The sequence below is a fragment of the Sus scrofa genome, chromosome 10 (assembly GCF_054392235.1).
Source record: "Sus scrofa isolate SSC_HxYL_T2T_F1_AM1 chromosome 10, Sscrofa_HxYL_maternal_Yorkshire_Landrace_v2.0, whole genome shotgun sequence".
NCBI classification, from domain to species: Eukaryota; Metazoa; Chordata; class Mammalia; order Artiodactyla; family Suidae; genus Sus; species Sus scrofa.
In genome coordinates this window covers 92,725,608-92,742,554 of record NC_139392.1, presented here as the reverse complement: position 1 = coordinate 92,742,554, position 16,947 = coordinate 92,725,608, and the positions used below count along the sequence as shown (strand labels likewise).

The following is a 16,947-nucleotide window of genomic DNA, read 5'->3' as shown; positions in this document are numbered from 1 at the left end:
GCAGCAGCGAGAGTGACCTCCCCAAATACAACACGGAATCTTTAAAAAGTGAGCTACAAAAGGGGAAACAATGCACAATTTAATTTTTAACATTTCAAATAAACGCAAAACTAAATAATGCATTACGTTAGGAAACACATGAGGTGAATCTTTAATGCAAAACAAATAATTACACTTACAAACTTTAGGACCCATTTGTTACTTCTGCGTCTTCGGGGCCTCAAAGATACAGGCAAGACTCTGTTTCTCAAGTGTGGTGGTTCATACATGGGCATCTATCTGTCCAAATTTTCTTTACATCACACCTCTGTTAGATCTACTTTTTGTTGTGATATATTTGGAATATACAACATATTTCAGAATTAATACAGAATAACGAATAAGCCTAAATTTTTTTCTTTCGAAAAATGTTGAAAACTACCATCAAAATATGCAATGTGCAGGTCTTTAAAAATACGCATCAAAGTTTTAAAATGTATTTTCATGCTACAGTTGGAACTGAAAGGCACACTGACCAGTATAATAAAGAGAGCTATCGCACATAGATACACCTCCTGTATCTCAAAAAGCGTTGCTGTGAACAAATACAACTGCTTCTAACTGACGCTATTCTGCTGGGGATCAGGTCTAGATCTTATTATTTGATAACTTCCTGCAACTTAGAGCTGAGCAGACAGAAGAACGCTTACGGAGGTCACGTGTTACAACAGCAACATTGCACACAGGCGGGCCAGAGCAAGCACCGGAGCGCGTCCTCCCCCCTCACGCCAGAAGGACAGCAGACGGGCTGGAGCAGGCCAGCATCACATCTGCAGACCCCTGAGGGGGTCTGGTGTCCGTGGCTGCTCTACAACAGCAGTGACCTATGACAGGGAGGCGTTAAACCCACCACTGTCCACGCCACGGGACGGGCACGAGATTCTTGAAGCCCCGTATCTGTTGCTCAATCATCCTTCTCATATCCTTTGAGGATGAGAACGTAGGTCGTTTCTAAATCACAGAGGAGAGATAGGAGAAAAGCCTGGACGTTGTAAAGGTCACTGAGAACATATTCAGTGGTACCCGCCAAGTTCGTGTGGGTGTATATGCCCAAATTTGAAAATTCACCTTTGGCCTGCGACAAACGTGCTACGCTCATTCAAGTAGTTTATCAAGAGAAGGTTTTGAGTATTACTGTACCACGAGTGCTGTGCAAATGAGAGTTCTTAGAAGAGGAGTTCCTGCCATGGCACAGTAGGTTAAGGATCTGACTGCAGCAGCTCAGGTCACTGCAGACGTGTGGGTTCTGTCCCAGGCTCAGTGGGTTAAGAGATCCGCCGTTGCTGCAGCTGGGGAACTAGCCGAGGAAACTCCCTGTGCCGTGGGTGTGGCCATAAAATTTTTTAAAAACTAAAAAATAAAAGAATTCTTAGAAGAGAGCTACAACCTGAAACTCTTCAGCCGGTTGCTGGAAACACCCCGGACGCAGTTGAGGGCTCCAGGCACCCACAGCTGGCACCTCTAGTCCTCCTCCACGCAGCTTTCAAGAGGCACCAGACATCTTGTAACATTCATCCACAAAATTACAGATGACATTAGAAATAATAATAACTTCTGACATAATAAAAGGAAATCGCTTTTATGAAATTTAACAATTTGTGTGTATTTAATCTTCAGCATATGCCCCGAGCTGCCATAATCACTAGTGAGGGTTATGTTTTGATGTCATATTGAACACAGACCTTTGAGATTATACTGCCTGTACCCTGGAGAACTGGGGGTGTCTCCTGAAAATAAAATAAACCAAAAGCAGTTTTAGGCATGCAATGCCAAGTGGGTAAAATCTTTAATAATTTGGGAATGAAATTATTTCACAAATACGTTAAAGCAGTTGACCGGCTCAATTTTAAGTGTGTAATGAGATATTTGGATGTGAGGAAGTATGTAGTCAGTGGATAAAAAATAGCATTTCCTCTACTGCCATTTAATAAAAACAAGGATATTTTAACTTGTGCTGTTTTTTGAGTAGTTTTAGGTTCACAGCAAAGTGAGGCAAAGGTACAGAAAGAGGTGTACCCCAGCCCCCAACACGCCCAGCCTCTGCCACCAGACGGCCCACTTGATACGAACGATGAATCGAGACCGAAGCATCGCCGTCACTCAGAATCCGTGGTTGACATGAGGGTCCACTCCCCGTGCTGTGCTTCCCAATATGTAATGACACGGACCCACAGTCGTTTCACGGCCCTAAAATCCCTCTGTGCTTTCGGCGTTCACCCTCCGCGTGCTCCTCCTGCGGGGCAGCCATGGACCACGTGGCTGTCGCCATAGTTTTGCCTTTTCCAGAACGTCACGGAGTTGGAATCACACAGTATGCAGGCTGTTCAGATTGGTTTCGTCCCTGCGTAATATGCATTTGTGCTTCCTCGTGTCTTGCCAGGGCTTGATGGCTCATTTGTGTTTAGCTCAGAATAATACCGCGTCGTCGGGATGGGCCCGGATGGACGGTCCATCCCCTACTGAAGGACAGCTCGGTTGCTTCCAAATTGTGACAACTGTGAACAGACTATGAGTCGGTGTGGAGGCCTCCGTGTGGACACGTTTTCAGTTCCTCTGAGTAAAGACCAACAAGTACAACTGCCAGGTCACGTGGTGAGAGTCTGTTTACTTTTAACGGCAATCACCAACCTCTCCTCCAGGGTGGCTGCCCCACTTTGGACTCCCTCCGGCAGAGACTGAGAGCTCCTGCTGCTCCGCGTCCTCGATGTCAGGTTCCAGATCTGGCCCTTCCCATGCGTGTGTAGTGCTGCCTCCCTGCTGCTTCCGTCTGCATCTGCCTGATGACACGGGGTGTGGAGCAGCTCTCGCGTGCGAATCTGCCATCCGTCTGTCTTCCTCGGTGAGGTGATTTGTTCTCTTTTTTTTAAACCCCCACCTACATGATGCTGAAGTGTTCATGTCCTTTCTACCAGCAGTAATTCTTGATCGTCTCACTGGAAATCAATACAAACTTATTTTAAAAGCACCTTGCTGGTCTTGCACTCTGAGAATGCATACGCTAAAATCAGAGAATGGTACAAAGTTTAAAACACGTGTATGAAGCTCACACTCTCCCACTAAAGATGTGTCTGCAAGGGTAAACACCTTCATAGCAGGACAGCTTCTTTATCTGACCTCGAAACACTCATGGAACACTTGCGAAATGCAGATTACACTTCAATACCGACTTGACCATTCAAGAAAGTGATCACGTGCCACACTGAGATCAGATTCAGTTGGAGTTTCCATCATGGCTCAGCACTAACGAACCTGACTGGTATCCATGAGGATGTGGGTTCCATCCTTGGCCTCGCTCAGTGGGTTAAGGATCTGGCATTGCCATGGCTGTGGTGTCAGTTGGCAGCTGCAGCTCCAATTTGACCCCTAGCCTGGGAACTTCCATATGCCGCAGGTGCGGCCCAAAAAGGACCAAAAAAAAATTCAATTAAAAGACCAAATTCTGTCTCTAACAATATGCATTGCCCTTCATCCAAGAGTTACAACATGTTACTATATTCAAGTAAAAACAGCACTCTGGAAATAATTTAACTTAAAAATCTGAAGAAATAAAGGTTTCATTGAAAAAGAAAGAGAAACGAAATTGTAGCATTGTTAAATACCACACCGACTGGGCCATTTACACCAGCTGCTGCATACAGTTCACCAGCGGAGCTGTAATCCAGAAAATCAGAAGTGGCTCTTTGCCTAATTTTGATACAGAAACATAATACAGTTTACATATTCTCTGTGGTAATCAATCACCTGCAATTTGAACTTCCCTGAAGGAAAGATGAACTGAGCTGGTGCCACACAAGGCAGCAGAGACCAGACATTTCCGGTGCTGGGGGAGCGTGTGTGGCCCTGACACTGTCATTATCCACCTTAGGGACAGCGCGAGGCGGACCTTCCTGCGGGACTGCGCACGATGACACCGCCACCGTCTCCGCTGGCGGAGGTCCTGGGGGAGACCCAGGGGCCTCCGCGAGAGGAAGCAGAGGACTCTGCAGTCTGTGCGCAGGCACGGGCGCACGTCGATTCAAGGGAGCCTCCCTGAGAAGCGGGGCTGGCAGCCCCCTGCCCTCTCCTGGCCTCTGGTTGGTTCTGTGTAGCTGACACATATCACACAGCTGCAGAGTCACGTTTTCTCATTCTATTAACTCGGCAGTTCTTCTACTAACCGGTCTCTTGCTTTGGCAAAAGATGGAAGTTCTTTCGTCCTAAATCGGCCTGAGTTCCAACCAAGCTAGCTGGTCTTTGGTTAAATTTTCTCTGCTCATGCCCACAGCCCTCAAAAGGCAGAGGAGACATGAGCCTTGAAAAGGATAAAAGTCCCTTTCTGTGTTTTTCTTGGTGGTTAGACCCTTGAGATGTGATATCAAAATATCACATATTTGCAAAACAGAAACATAGTGACATGTATTGCTAACATGGATTAAACTTTTCTCAACAGAAGAGTAAAGGCTCCTCAGCAACCAACGTGTCGGTAGCTATTTACTTTCAGAACTTACATCTGACAGTGACGGACATGAAGGATCCAAGGGGAGGAATGGGGAGCAGGGGACACACCGGATTAACTCCAGGAAAAGGCAATTGCAAGCCGCCGCGCACGGGGGATTTGGTGGAAAGGAAGGGCAGACGCCAGAGCGTCAGCGCGCCTGGGGCTCTTGGGATGGTCCTTCTGGGGAAGCGGAGGAAGGACTCCGCTCGACCCCACACCTTCCCTTGCTGACCACGCGAGGCAGGGCCCCATCTGCGCCCTTTTCTCAGACTGTGTGCCCGCACAACGAGGCCAAGCGGCTCCCGCTACAAATGGAATTTCGTCAGTTCTTAAATCGTGTGATGAAGGCATGAAAAGAGCCAACTTGCTTCCAAAAACAGGCTCCATTCCTCGAGTTGCTATTATCATAATCCGTAAGTATTTATTTTCCTTCCGATAACAGGCAGCGGAGAATAGAAAGGTATGTGTAAAAATTTCAGTTTTTCCCAGTCAGAAAATTCAGATAACCTCTAATACTCCTGCTCTCTAGAGCACAGTGCTTAACCATTCCCAACCTCCGTGTTTTTTTCGATCTAAATACTCTTAACTCCATTCTCCTTTGTTTTTTTCCGCCTTGGTCTTTAACTTGGATGATGCTTTTTCTAAGCGACTGTACTCTGAGGAGATACACACCCAAATACGAAATCTTCATGACAAGTGGGCTGGAAGGCACATCTCCAAACACTGAGAACCGATGCTAATCTCGAGAAAGAGCCTTTCGATCCTTCTCAGAGACAATGGTGTCTCTCCAGCGTCAGTCCGTCCAGCTGATGCTGGGCCTCTGTTTCCTTCTGGATGCTCAGTCCCCACTTGCAGGCCACTTGGAACTTTCCGGTTTCCTGAGTGCAAGTCTCCATCCTGGACGCATGTTTAATCTCACAGGATGGCAGGACTACGGCCCTGTGTCAGTTTTGTCAGGTCCCCACCTTACGTGCTGGCCACAGGGGAGGGCAGAGGGACACCCCTGACACCGGGTTCCTCTGTCAGACTCCAGCTGGTCCGCAGTTCTCCTGGACGGCTGGGTGCCTCTTAGCACGTTCTCCAGAGAGAACACTCTTCAGGGAATGAAGCCCTCAACTCTGTGCTGGCCCTAAAGTGGCCTCTTCCCACGTGCCTCTCGGCCTGTCGGGGGTGGGTACCCCCAGCTGCCGGCCGAGGATCTGCTGCCCAGGAAAACTGCAGGAGGGCCCTGCAGAACCGGCACAATCCAAGGGAGACGCGGGTGGGGGAGTGACTCGCTCGTGGCCTGAGTTTGATATATTAGGAATATTCATCTTAACACCTATGAAAACAGAGTCTCAGCCAAATGCCCCAGAGCCCACGAAGCTTGCTTGCTACACTAAAGCACCATGTGCCTGAGGGAAACTGACCTAATTCTGCTTATTTTTCTTATCTCAGTTTCCTTACAAGCTGTACATGTGAGAATATATAAAATATGTTTTCTGCACCTTAAGATATTAAGTTCTCTTTCAAGTAGGCTGTAGACAGTATCAGGATGACTGACCAAAATCTTTCTTTTCATTCAGACCAAAATATTGTTTGTATTCGACTGATCCTATAGGAACCAAACAACTGACTTTCTGAAAAAATCATGTATAAAATCTCAGGATGCGAAATGATTGATTGCATTTTCTGCTTTAAAAGCTCTAGTTTGTTTTCTTTTTCCTGCAGTCAGTCTTTACCGGTGAGGGATGATGAAAGTCGGGACAGGGAGGCGGCACAGCCAAGAGAGACGTGGAGACGTGACCGGCTAGAAAGAAGTCAAGTGTTTTCATGAGGCACACAGATGACAAGCAATTTTACCAGATGTAAGAGGTTATTAACATCAAAGTCTTCTGGAATAAAATACAGTGGCACTTCTTGCAAGATCCCCAGACGAAGGAAAATGCAGATTCGGCCTCATCGCTAAATCCAGGAACTATCAAAAGGAGAGCCAGCGACTACGACTCGTTCAGCAAGGCCCAGTGTTGCCAAAAGAACCCAAGACCCAATTCACTCAGTCGCAACTACAGAGAGGCCATGACAGGCAATACACACGCCGGGCGGACAGGTCCCCGACCACCGAAGGCGGTCGAGGTAAAACCAGCACCTGACAAGGAGAAACGAGCAGCAACTGGTAACCTTTCGTCTTCATTGCTGAATCACCTCCCTGCTTAGAGGACCCATTTGAATCAGACAGCTTTGAAGTTTGCAAGTTAATAAAAATGCGGGTTTACATCACTGCCTTTCCCCAAGAGGAAGGTCTGAGGAAGCACATCCTCGGACAGGAGGGCCCATTTTTGGGGTATCCTCCTTAGTATTCTCTTTAACAGACAAGAGCTGTTTAGCAGCAGAGAAAATGCTAAACAAAAACAAAACCACAGAAAGAAACCTCCAAGCTAGAAAAAGATAAAGGTAGAAAGAAAACAGGCAGCTAAAACAGTAACAATACAATATCGCATGCATGATAAAAATGATGTGAACAGACTTACTATAGCACACTGGTAATTAAATCTTAGTTTCCAGCGGGTTTTATATGAAGATTTTAACAAATGTTTTTATTAATTTCACGGGAGAATCCTAATTTTATTCTCAATTATAGATGTTCACATAAAACTAGAGTGAACAAAACAGAAGCCAATTGAAAATGTGTCCCACACCAAGCTGATGCTATATTGTAAATATTACATATCGTATCACATGAATCATCGTCTTCTAGTGGGAAATACCTTTTAAAATGTCACTGTCCTGAAAAGGGGTTTGTATGTTAAGCCCACCAAATCATGGTAATTGCTTGGATAACCTGTACTTCCTTCCAGAATACGTGAGTTATTTTAAATACACAGCGATGGACACCCCACCCCACACGCAAACATACTGTCTATGATAGAAAAGTCATTTTACAATCCCGTAATACATGATTCCTTTAGACATTTCTGTGAGCCTTTTCCTCTTACAGCTAATCGAGCTATCAGAAATTACAGTAAGCAAAGGCCAAAACGAAGGATTTCCTGAGGCTACTGAACAAACCCACCTGAGTGATCATGACATGACGCACAGGATACAAAATTCTAGATTCAACGCGTTCTTGTTTTGGCTTACAGTTATGTTATCACAGACTCTAAAATCACAGGACACACGACGGCAGCAAGAATGGGAAGCCACTGGAACGCTCGAAACCAAGCAGCATCCAGCACAGTGGACCATCCCTCCACCTTCGGTTCGGCCGCTTACGCCCAGATATGTGCCCAGGAGTGGGAGAGCCTCGGCCTGGCAGAGCCCACAGTCCACAACAGCCCCGCAGCGCACTCAGGAGAGGGGTACCCGGACCTCTGGATGGTAACGCAGGCCAACACCCCAGCGCAGGGACAAGGGCCAACCGTCCTCGCTTGCGGCAGGGCTCGCCCGACTAACCTCGCGCCAAGACCTGAAAGCCTGCACTTCACTTCTATGAAATTCCAAAACAGGCAACACTGCTGTATTGTCCAGAGATGAGAAGAGAGGTTACCTTGCGGTGGGATTACTGTTGCGAAGCAGGACGGGAAGACGGATGGAAGCTGCCAAGTGTCCTGGGTCAGGACCATGGCCACGGTTCCAGGACGTACATGGCTGGAAAAGAGAATCGAGAAAGACCTCACTCAGTGTACACACACACACACACACACACACACACACGAATAAAGCAAGCGCCTGAAGGAATCAAAAGAGAATCAAGAAAGACCTTACTCAGTACACACACAGACACACACACACACAGACACACACAGACACACACACACACACACACACACACACACACACACACACACACACACACACACACACAGGAATACAGCAAGCGCCTGAAGGAATCAAAACCATAACAGAGGCTGATGTCTTTGGCAGGACTGTGATTGGGTCTCATGGGCTTCCCTGCACTCTTTCTGCTTCTCTCAACTTGAAATTGAACCCACGCTGTCCTTTTATAATCAGAAACAACCCATCGACCTATTTATAACAGAGAAGTTGCCGTAATAAGAGAAATTAAGGCAAGAATAAAACTTGCATTTTATATATATTTTAAAAATTAATTGCCCCCATTCAAAACTCAGTTCAATGTAGTTTTGCTCACTTAGTATCTGTCGTCCTTAAGTTTTAATTTATGGAAATAGCATGTATAAAGAGTGGCTTGCTAGTTAGTCTGCAGAATAAATTTCTTTTTCCCTAGAACACCCTGTCATCTTTTTGCTGTGAGTGTTTTCTGTCTTACAATGCATTCATAAAAATTGTCCCAAAGATTTAACTCGTAGGGCTTCAGGGAGAGGTCTTCCCTGAAGATGAGAAGCGCTGCTCTGTACGTCGCTGTGGTTTGTTCAAACTGAACACAACTGCACAGAGAAAGGGACCCTCTAACGGGAACAGTGCGGGGACGAACCAGGGGGGCTGGGAAGGGTGACGGAGAAGCCCCTGACCCAGGTTCAGGACCTCAGGTTACGTTTTGTGTCGATGGCTGATGTTGGCACACCTCTGTTTCCAGCCAACTACAGACTCCTTGGGTTCAGAACAGCTGACTCCTGCCCAGAGACACCACTTTAGGAAAACACTGCCTTGTCTGTTATGTTGCTCGTACTTTTAAGCTGAGATGTTTTACTGAGACGGAGTGTAGGTTCACCTGCAGTTGTAAGGAATACTTTTCTCATCGTTAACCCTCTGCAAAACCACAGTACAGTATTTCAGCCAGGATTTTGACGTTAATGCAACCCATCCATCTTATTCGGCTATCTCAGTTTTATCTACATTTGTGTGTGAGATGCTTTCGTCCCATGTATAGGTTTGGGCATCCACCACCACAGTCAGGGAGCTGAACACCAGGGTGGGTTCCTCATATGGTGCCTTCATAACCATACCCACTGCTCCCCAATCCTTAAACCTTTGGCAACCGCTGTTCTGTTCATTTCCAAATGTTTTTGTCCAAATGTTAGGTAAATGGAATAATGTAGCATGTAACGCTGTGAGACTGATTTTCTCCACTGACTTCGTGTTATTCCCTGGAGATCCATCAGGCTGGTTCACGTGTCAGTGGCTCATCGCTCCGCAGCGTAAGGAGATACTCGGTGGAATGTGTGCTGCAGTCTATTTACCCATCCGGACACGTGAGTCATTTCTAGTTACTCGGCTGCTACAAAGAAGATTGCTCTGCACTTTTGTACACTGTTTCATCTGTGAAAATAAGGTTTCATTTCTTTGGCATAAATGCTGGAGTGTATTTATTGGGTTTTATGTGAATGGCGCATTTTACGTTTACACAACATTGTCAAACAATTTCAGAGAGGTCGCGCCACCGCGTGTTGTCATCAGCTACATGTGTCGGGGACACAGCTTCTGTCATTCCTCAGCAACATTTGGGATTGCCACAATTTTTGCTTGTTTCAGCTGTGCAGTGGTATTTCATTGTGGTATTAATTGGCATATTCCTAATGAATAGTGACGTGGAAAACGTTTTCATGTGCCTATTTGCTGTCTCTATACCTTTGTCAGTGAAAAGCCTCATTGCGTCTTTTGCCCATTTTTGGAACTGGCTTCCTTCTCTGCCGTTGACTTTTCAGAGCGCTTTATACACTCGCGTTACCGGCTTTCTTTATGTGGCTTGGAAACACTGTCTCTCTTTATGTGCTGGTATTTGGATCCTCTTCACATGGGCTTTTCTAAAGCAGAAGTTTGTAATTCTGAGATCCAGTGTATTAACTCTTCCGTTGAGGCGCATGCTTTTGGCGTCAGTTATGAGAACTCCTTGTCTAACCCGCAACCCTGAAATTTTTTGCCATTTTTTTCCAGAAGTTTTATATTTTTACATTTAAGTCTGTAATAAATTTGGGGGCTTTTTGTTTGTTAGTATGAGGTTTACGTCAAGGCTTACTTCTCTGTGGCTATGGATGCTCTGCCGTTCTCGCATTGAACCGCGACGCACTTTTGTCAGAAGTCAGCTGAGCACGTGAGCACGGGGTTATTTCTGGGTTGTCCGTCTATCCCATCCTTGATGTGCGCATGCATTTCCTTGCCAACAGCACTCCGTTTGGATTATTATAGCTACCTAGTCAGCTTTAATATGTGCCAGAGTGACCCCCCCCTTACAATATTCTTCTTCGTCAAGATCATTTTCATTTTTCTAGGACCTGTGCCTTTCCATACAAATCTTGAAATAAACTTGGCTATGTCTACCCAAAACCTTGCCAGAATTTAAATAAGAATCACACTGTATCTATAGCTCAATTTGGGGAAAAGTGGCGTCTTTACTAAGTTGACTCTTCTGATCCGTGAATGGTCCATCTCCCATGTATTTAGGTCATATTTGATTTTTTTTATCAGCATTTTGTAATGTTCAGCATGCAGACTCTTTCTTTGAGTATTTCATTTCCCTTGGAGCAACAGCAAAGGATACCAAGTTTTTAATTTCAGAATTGTATGTCCATTGTTAATACACAGAAAATGTAATTAGTTATTGTTTATCTTGTATCTTGCAAGATTGCTGAACTCACTTATTCCAGATTTTTTTTAAGATTTTTGAGATTTTCCACATAGACAATCATGTCATCTGTCAATAGGGACAATTTCATTTTTTCCTTTCCATTCGGCATGCTTTTTTTTTTTTTTTTTTTTTTTTTTTTAGTAAATGCTCTTTATCAAGCTGATGTAGTCCCCCTATGTTCCCAGCTTGCTGAGAGACTTATCGTGAGTGAGCGGAGAATTCTGTTAAATGTGTTTCTACCACAGCTCATCTCATCAGATGATGGTCTTCCTTAGCCTGTTGATAAGATGGATTGTGTTGCTGAATGTTGAGCAAGCTTTGTATAACTGGAATAAATCCCACTGAATCATAGCATGTAATTCTTTCTAATCAGTGTTGGATTACATTTCCTAATATTTTTTAGGATTTTAAATCCAAGCCCATGACAAATATCAATCCGTAATTTTCTTTTTTTCTTTTTCTTTTTACTGTCTCTGTCTTATTTCATACCAGGAATTATATACCGGGAATATAATATCTTCATTAAGTAGGTAGAAACTTAGTATCTCCTCCTCCATTTTCTGGAAAAAAAAAATGTGTAAAATTGGGATTAATTCTTCTTCAAACGTCCGTAATTCTCCAGTGAAAGCACCTAAGTTGGGACATTTCTTTCTTGGGAGCTTACGAGTTATGAATTCAATTTCTTTGATGGTTTAGGCCAATTAAGATTGTTGATTTCATCTTGGTTAAGTTTTGGATGTCTTGATCTTTGAAGAATTGGCTTCAAATTTTCTACATTGTTAAATTTATGAACAGAAATTTGCTTGCTTGCTTGTACTATTCATTTATTGTCCGTTTTAAGGCTGCTCAATCTGTAATAATACCCCTTATTGTATTCCCGATATTGGTGATATGTGTCTTATCGTTTTTTTCTTTTTGAAAGTCTTTAGAGAGGTTTATTAATTGCTCTTGTTTTAAAAAGAAACAGCTTTTTGTTTCATTCATTTTCTCTGTTATTTATTCTTCAATTTCAACGATTTCTCTTTACTTTGATTATACAATTCCATCTGTTTGCTTTGCAATTATTTTTGTTTACACCTTCTATCTAGTTTCTTGAGGTAAGAACTTAGATTCTTGATTTGATATTATTCCTCTTTTCTAATAAAAAAAAAAGAGTGCTAAAAATTTCCCCATCAGCGCTGCTTTAGCTGTATCTTACCCATTTTGATATGCTGTTTTCATATTTGTCTAGATGAGTTGCTTGTTTTTGAAAGATGACAGTTTGTATAGATTGAGAAAAATCAAATATCTATTTATGCTGTTTCACACACTACTATAAAATGCCCAAAAAAATGCAGCCTCAGTATTTACCATGTACAACAAAGAAACCACGATGCTCCTTTTCAAAATTCAAAAATTGTATCTTTTGAAGTTCTTTCTTCTATTTTACACAAGTCATTTTTCACTTATTTGCGTGCTGAATGTGATGCACATAAAATGCAAAAGCAATGGAAATGAGTTTATTGTGTTGCTGCTGCTCCTTTTCATATTCTTCTTCATATAATAAATATGATACTGAATCCTCCGTAGATGAGAATGACCTGGATTAGTAGTTGTCCGAGTGTGAGTCCTGGATCAGCAGCATCAGTATCACCTGGACATTTGCTAGAAATTCAGATTCTCAGGTCCCACCTCAGAGTCAGAATCTCTGTGACGCCTGGCTCAGGGCCCATGTTTTAACGGCTCCCTAGTTGAGTCTGATGATGATGTGAAAAGTCGAAAGTCGGAGGAGAATCACTACCCTAGATATTATCAAAACTAATTTTCAAATTTAGTCACATTTTATTTTTAAAGAGAAACCATAAAATAAGCTTATTATTTAGGAGAGGCTACTCTCCTAGCAAATCGCTAGTATTTCCAGGCAGAATTAAGTATGCAGCCATCTGCAGAGGAGTGTGGATGTGCCGTTCCGGACCGAATGCTTGGTCCACACACACACGTGGACGTCGTGCTCTCTCACACGTGCACACTCAGTGAGCAGGTGTGTACTCGGGACTATTACTGCCGAGCGCTGTTCTCCAGGCATCCAGTACAGTCATGAAGATAAACGCAACCTTTGCTCTCCTCGAGTCTGTGCTGCTTGGTATGCAGACTTGAGACCCCTTTTTCTTGCTTTGACAGCTATAACTGGCTTATAATTTAGGCAGGAATTTTTACTGAGTTTTCAAAATTTTTTTGGAATCTAAGATGAATTCGGTATGAAAATACACAATTCTAAGAAAACTATTAATACTTGAAAATGAGCATATCATAGTACACAGAAATACTGTGAATTTCCTGTAATCACATTCCTATTAATTTGATTTAAGCTCTTTTTAACACACACAGTTGCTTTCACGGCGTGTGACTGGTTATGAGATACTGACACAGTGCTCTGCTTTAAAAACTTTTAGGGAGCTCCCATCGTGGCGCAGCAGAAACGAATCTGACTAGGAACCAGGAGGACGCAGGTTCGATCCCTGGTCTCGCTCAGTGGGTTAAGGATCCAGCGTTGGGGTTAGCTGTGGTGTACGTCGCAGATTCGACTTGGATCTGGTGTTGCTGTGGCTGTGGTGTAGGCCGGCAGCTGTAGCTACAATTTGACTCCTTGCCTGGGAACCTCCATATGCCATGGGGGGTGGCCCTAAAATGCAAATAAATAAATAAACAAACAAAATTTTAAAAATAAAATTTTTTTTAAATCAAAAAAACAGAAAAAAATGAAAAACTTTTAAATGAAGATAATTCCAAAGCATGATATTATCCACAGAAGAATGTTAAAAAAAGAATGATTTCTATAGGCTCGTTCACATCTGCTTAGACAGGCAAGATTTACACCGGCCATACCATACATTTAGCCCATTCTAGAAACAAAATTTGGGTTATTTTAGAGAAAAGGCTACTGGGATGGAAAATCATCACTCCTCAGCATGAGGATCTCCTGGCATAAGCGTTGTATCGTGTCAGCACCCTCAGGACGTAAGAGTGTACTGTGAATTTTACTCACAGTGGCTGCTTCACAGAATGTGGTGGGACCAACTAGAAAAGGAATCTGCTGGAAGCCGAAGAACATCTTATAATTAACATATTTCACAGGCATCATATATTTTCCCTGGATGGAGGACAGGTTTGAAAGACCTGTTAGGAAATTTAAAAAAGAAACGTGAAACCCCTTTCCTTGGTCAGCCAGACACATGGACAATGGGTAACATCCCCTATAGACGTCCACCTATTTTTACTTTGCTTTCTAACCCTAAGTTCCAAGAGAAAGGGAGATTTTATTATTATTTTTTTAAACAGACGGACTAGTAATTACTCAAGGGAAATTCAACAGACCTTGTGGCTCAGCGCACCGGATGCCAGTGTGGAAGGCGGGGAGCAGGCTGGGCCTGGGGGAGGGCAGCTTTTCAGTAAATACAAGGGACAAGGGGAGACCAGCGGTTTCTCTCTTGCTCTGCGGGATGGCCCTCGGCGAGAACCCAGGGCAGGGAGTACAGACACGCTGAGGGCCCCTGAAACCAGGCCCTGGAAAGAATGGTCTGGGGAAGGAGAAAAGGGGAGGGTGTGAAAGGTTTGGAGAAGCTCTTCACCTCTGAGTCAGGTGGGGAGCCAGAAGGAACCTCGGGACCTACGGCAGGAGGCAGCCCAGCAGAGTGTGCGACGACAGAGGCCGAGCACCACAACGGTTTAAAAGAGACGCTAAGACGGAACAGAGCTCCTCTTCTGAATCCTCTTCTGAACGCTGCCAAAAGGGCTGGTAGAAGAAGCACCTCACCTCCCTCCACCCTGAAAAAACCTCAATAGGCCAGATTAGAGGAGATTCAAGAAGTCTGGAGAGAGAGGAAGGGGAAACAGAATAGACAAAACCTTCAAGGAATTTGACTTAGGAAATGAGAGAAGGCAGCGACTCCTACCTGGAGATGCTGTGGGGTAAGGGGAGCGAAACTTTTTAACAAGTAGTACTGCTTCTTGAGCTTGCTTTTGAGCGCTATGACGGGAAAGTTCAGGAGGCAGGAGGCAGCCGGTGGAGCAGAAAGCGGAGGGGAGGGAGAAGGCCCTGACTGTGACATCAAAGTGCTCACGCTTGGTCTTTCATGCAGAAGGGAAGGAGGGAAGCTTGGATGCCCAGGCAAGCATCTTGGAGACTTCAGAGAAAGCAGAGAGGTTTACTGGCTGCTGAATTCTATGTTTTCTTTTCCTGTGAAATTGAAGATGAGATCATCTGCTGAGTTTGTGTTCTTGTTGGGTGATAGAAAAAAGTGTTGAAGGCATTAACAAGTAATTTGGAGTTCGGGAGAGTAATTTGCTTAGGGAAATGAGAGTATGAAGGCATGGCAGTGCCATGGTTTCGGCTGAACCATTTTTTTGAAAGCATATTACAAACCTATTGCATAATATTGTGAATATTTACATACACACACATAGATATTTATGTAAGTATATAAATATCATGTTGCCTAGATGGTTAATATCTATACATCTCTCTGTGTAAATATGTGCAGACAAATGTTGGGAAGCATTTGAGTGCAAAGAGTTATTCAATGATATCATATATTTACATGCATACAGAACCACCTTCAACGGGATGCAGTCAGAGAGCCATCTATGTAACAAAACTTTAGTTGCTTTCACTTAATTTCTTGCACTTTTATGGATTTTTGCATATTATGAATAAGCATGAACTGCTTGTTCACTAAGGCAAAGAAAGCAGAAAAATATTCTGTGGGTTAAACTGACTATGTTATTGGTAAAATAACTGATTACAATAACCTAACTCTATATTTTTATCTTACAGTACTCATTCAAGTCTAAATATTTAGAAGGGCAATGTTTCAATAGGTCCCAACCGCATTTTGGAGCCACAATACAAAACCACAGTGGCATAGCTCTTATTTTATAAGAGCCTGCTTTCCTTTTATGGACTGACACCAGGAAATATGTAATCAGTCAGACCTCCTTTTCATGCTAGCTGCTGCAAGCATAGAGTCAATTAACTGCTAATATCCATAGGATTCTCTGGCTTCATTTACCATGGCAAGCTGACCAAAAAACAAACAAACAAAAAACGCCTAACTCCAGGGTATAACTTGAAGCATTATTCAAGAAAAAGTTATCTGATGTGTACTAACTTTGGGAAACTGTCAAAGAAATGGAGTTGAATATCAAGTCTGGTTTCTGGCTTTTATTTTTTACTTCAGGAGTTTTCAGAGCTTTTAAAAGTCTAAAAAGTAGAATTTGTAGTATTTTTCAGGCCTCCTTGTCTCAGAAAATGCTCCTGTGTGCGTGTGGGGGCGCGCGCGCGCGTGTGTGTGTGTGTGTGTGTGTGTGTGTGTGTGTGTGATGCGCGTGCATGAGTACTGTCTCATGGAAATAAATATCTTGCAAGCTGGGGAATGCTGTTTGATTCCATATCTCAGTTTATACCTTTCCCTAAATTTTAAAAGTCCTTCTATCTCAGATGCTTTAAATTTATGCTATCTTGCTTAATTTTCTGTAGACAATTTAATTCTTTTTAAACAAAAGGAAGTAAACAACTTAGTAGGTCAGGATAGTATAGCATATTTTTTTTCATACCAATGGTCAGAATTACCATAAAAAGGCACCCAGAAATGACACTGCCTTTTAAGGGATTGTCAATCTCCATGCTAAAATTGAATTATATATATATAATTTATAAACATAATATGTCAATAACTAGATATGACAAAAGGCAAAACTCTCAAATTACTTAGAAAACACTGGTAAAGGAGTTTCCTGGTCCCCAAGTGGTTAAAGATTTGGCATTGTCTCTGCTGTGGTGTGATCTCAATCCCTGGCTCGGAAACTTCTGCATGCCATAGGCATGGCCAAGAAAAAGAAAAGAAAAAGAAAATACTGGCAAAGACGTCAA

At 43.4% G+C, this 16,947-nt stretch overlaps 1 protein-coding gene across 6 annotated transcripts in view; it reads right to left on the bottom strand.

Moving 5' to 3' along the window:
• LOC146399612 (uncharacterized) overlaps positions 1-16,947 on the bottom strand; it is a 125,634-nt gene that overhangs the window by 88,037 nt on the left and 20,650 nt on the right. The window contains exons 2-5 of one of the 6 annotated variants that reach the window (XR_014818154.1): positions 14,972-15,255; positions 14,065-14,195; positions 8,393-8,521; positions 8,043-8,143 (exon numbers count right to left, since the gene is read on the bottom strand). Coding sequence is in view for 1 of the 6 variants with exons in the window: in XM_084980602.1 (XP_084836728.1) it covers positions 8,043-8,143; positions 14,065-14,160 (197 nt within the window). In the remaining 5 variants the exon portion in view is untranslated. Of the gene's footprint in view, positions 1-4,408; positions 8,144-8,392; positions 8,522-14,064; positions 14,196-14,647; positions 14,854-14,971; positions 15,256-16,947 lie in introns of those variants that run through there. The other 5 variants (XM_084980602.1, XR_014818156.1, XR_014818155.1 and 2 more) reach the window with 5 other exon arrangements.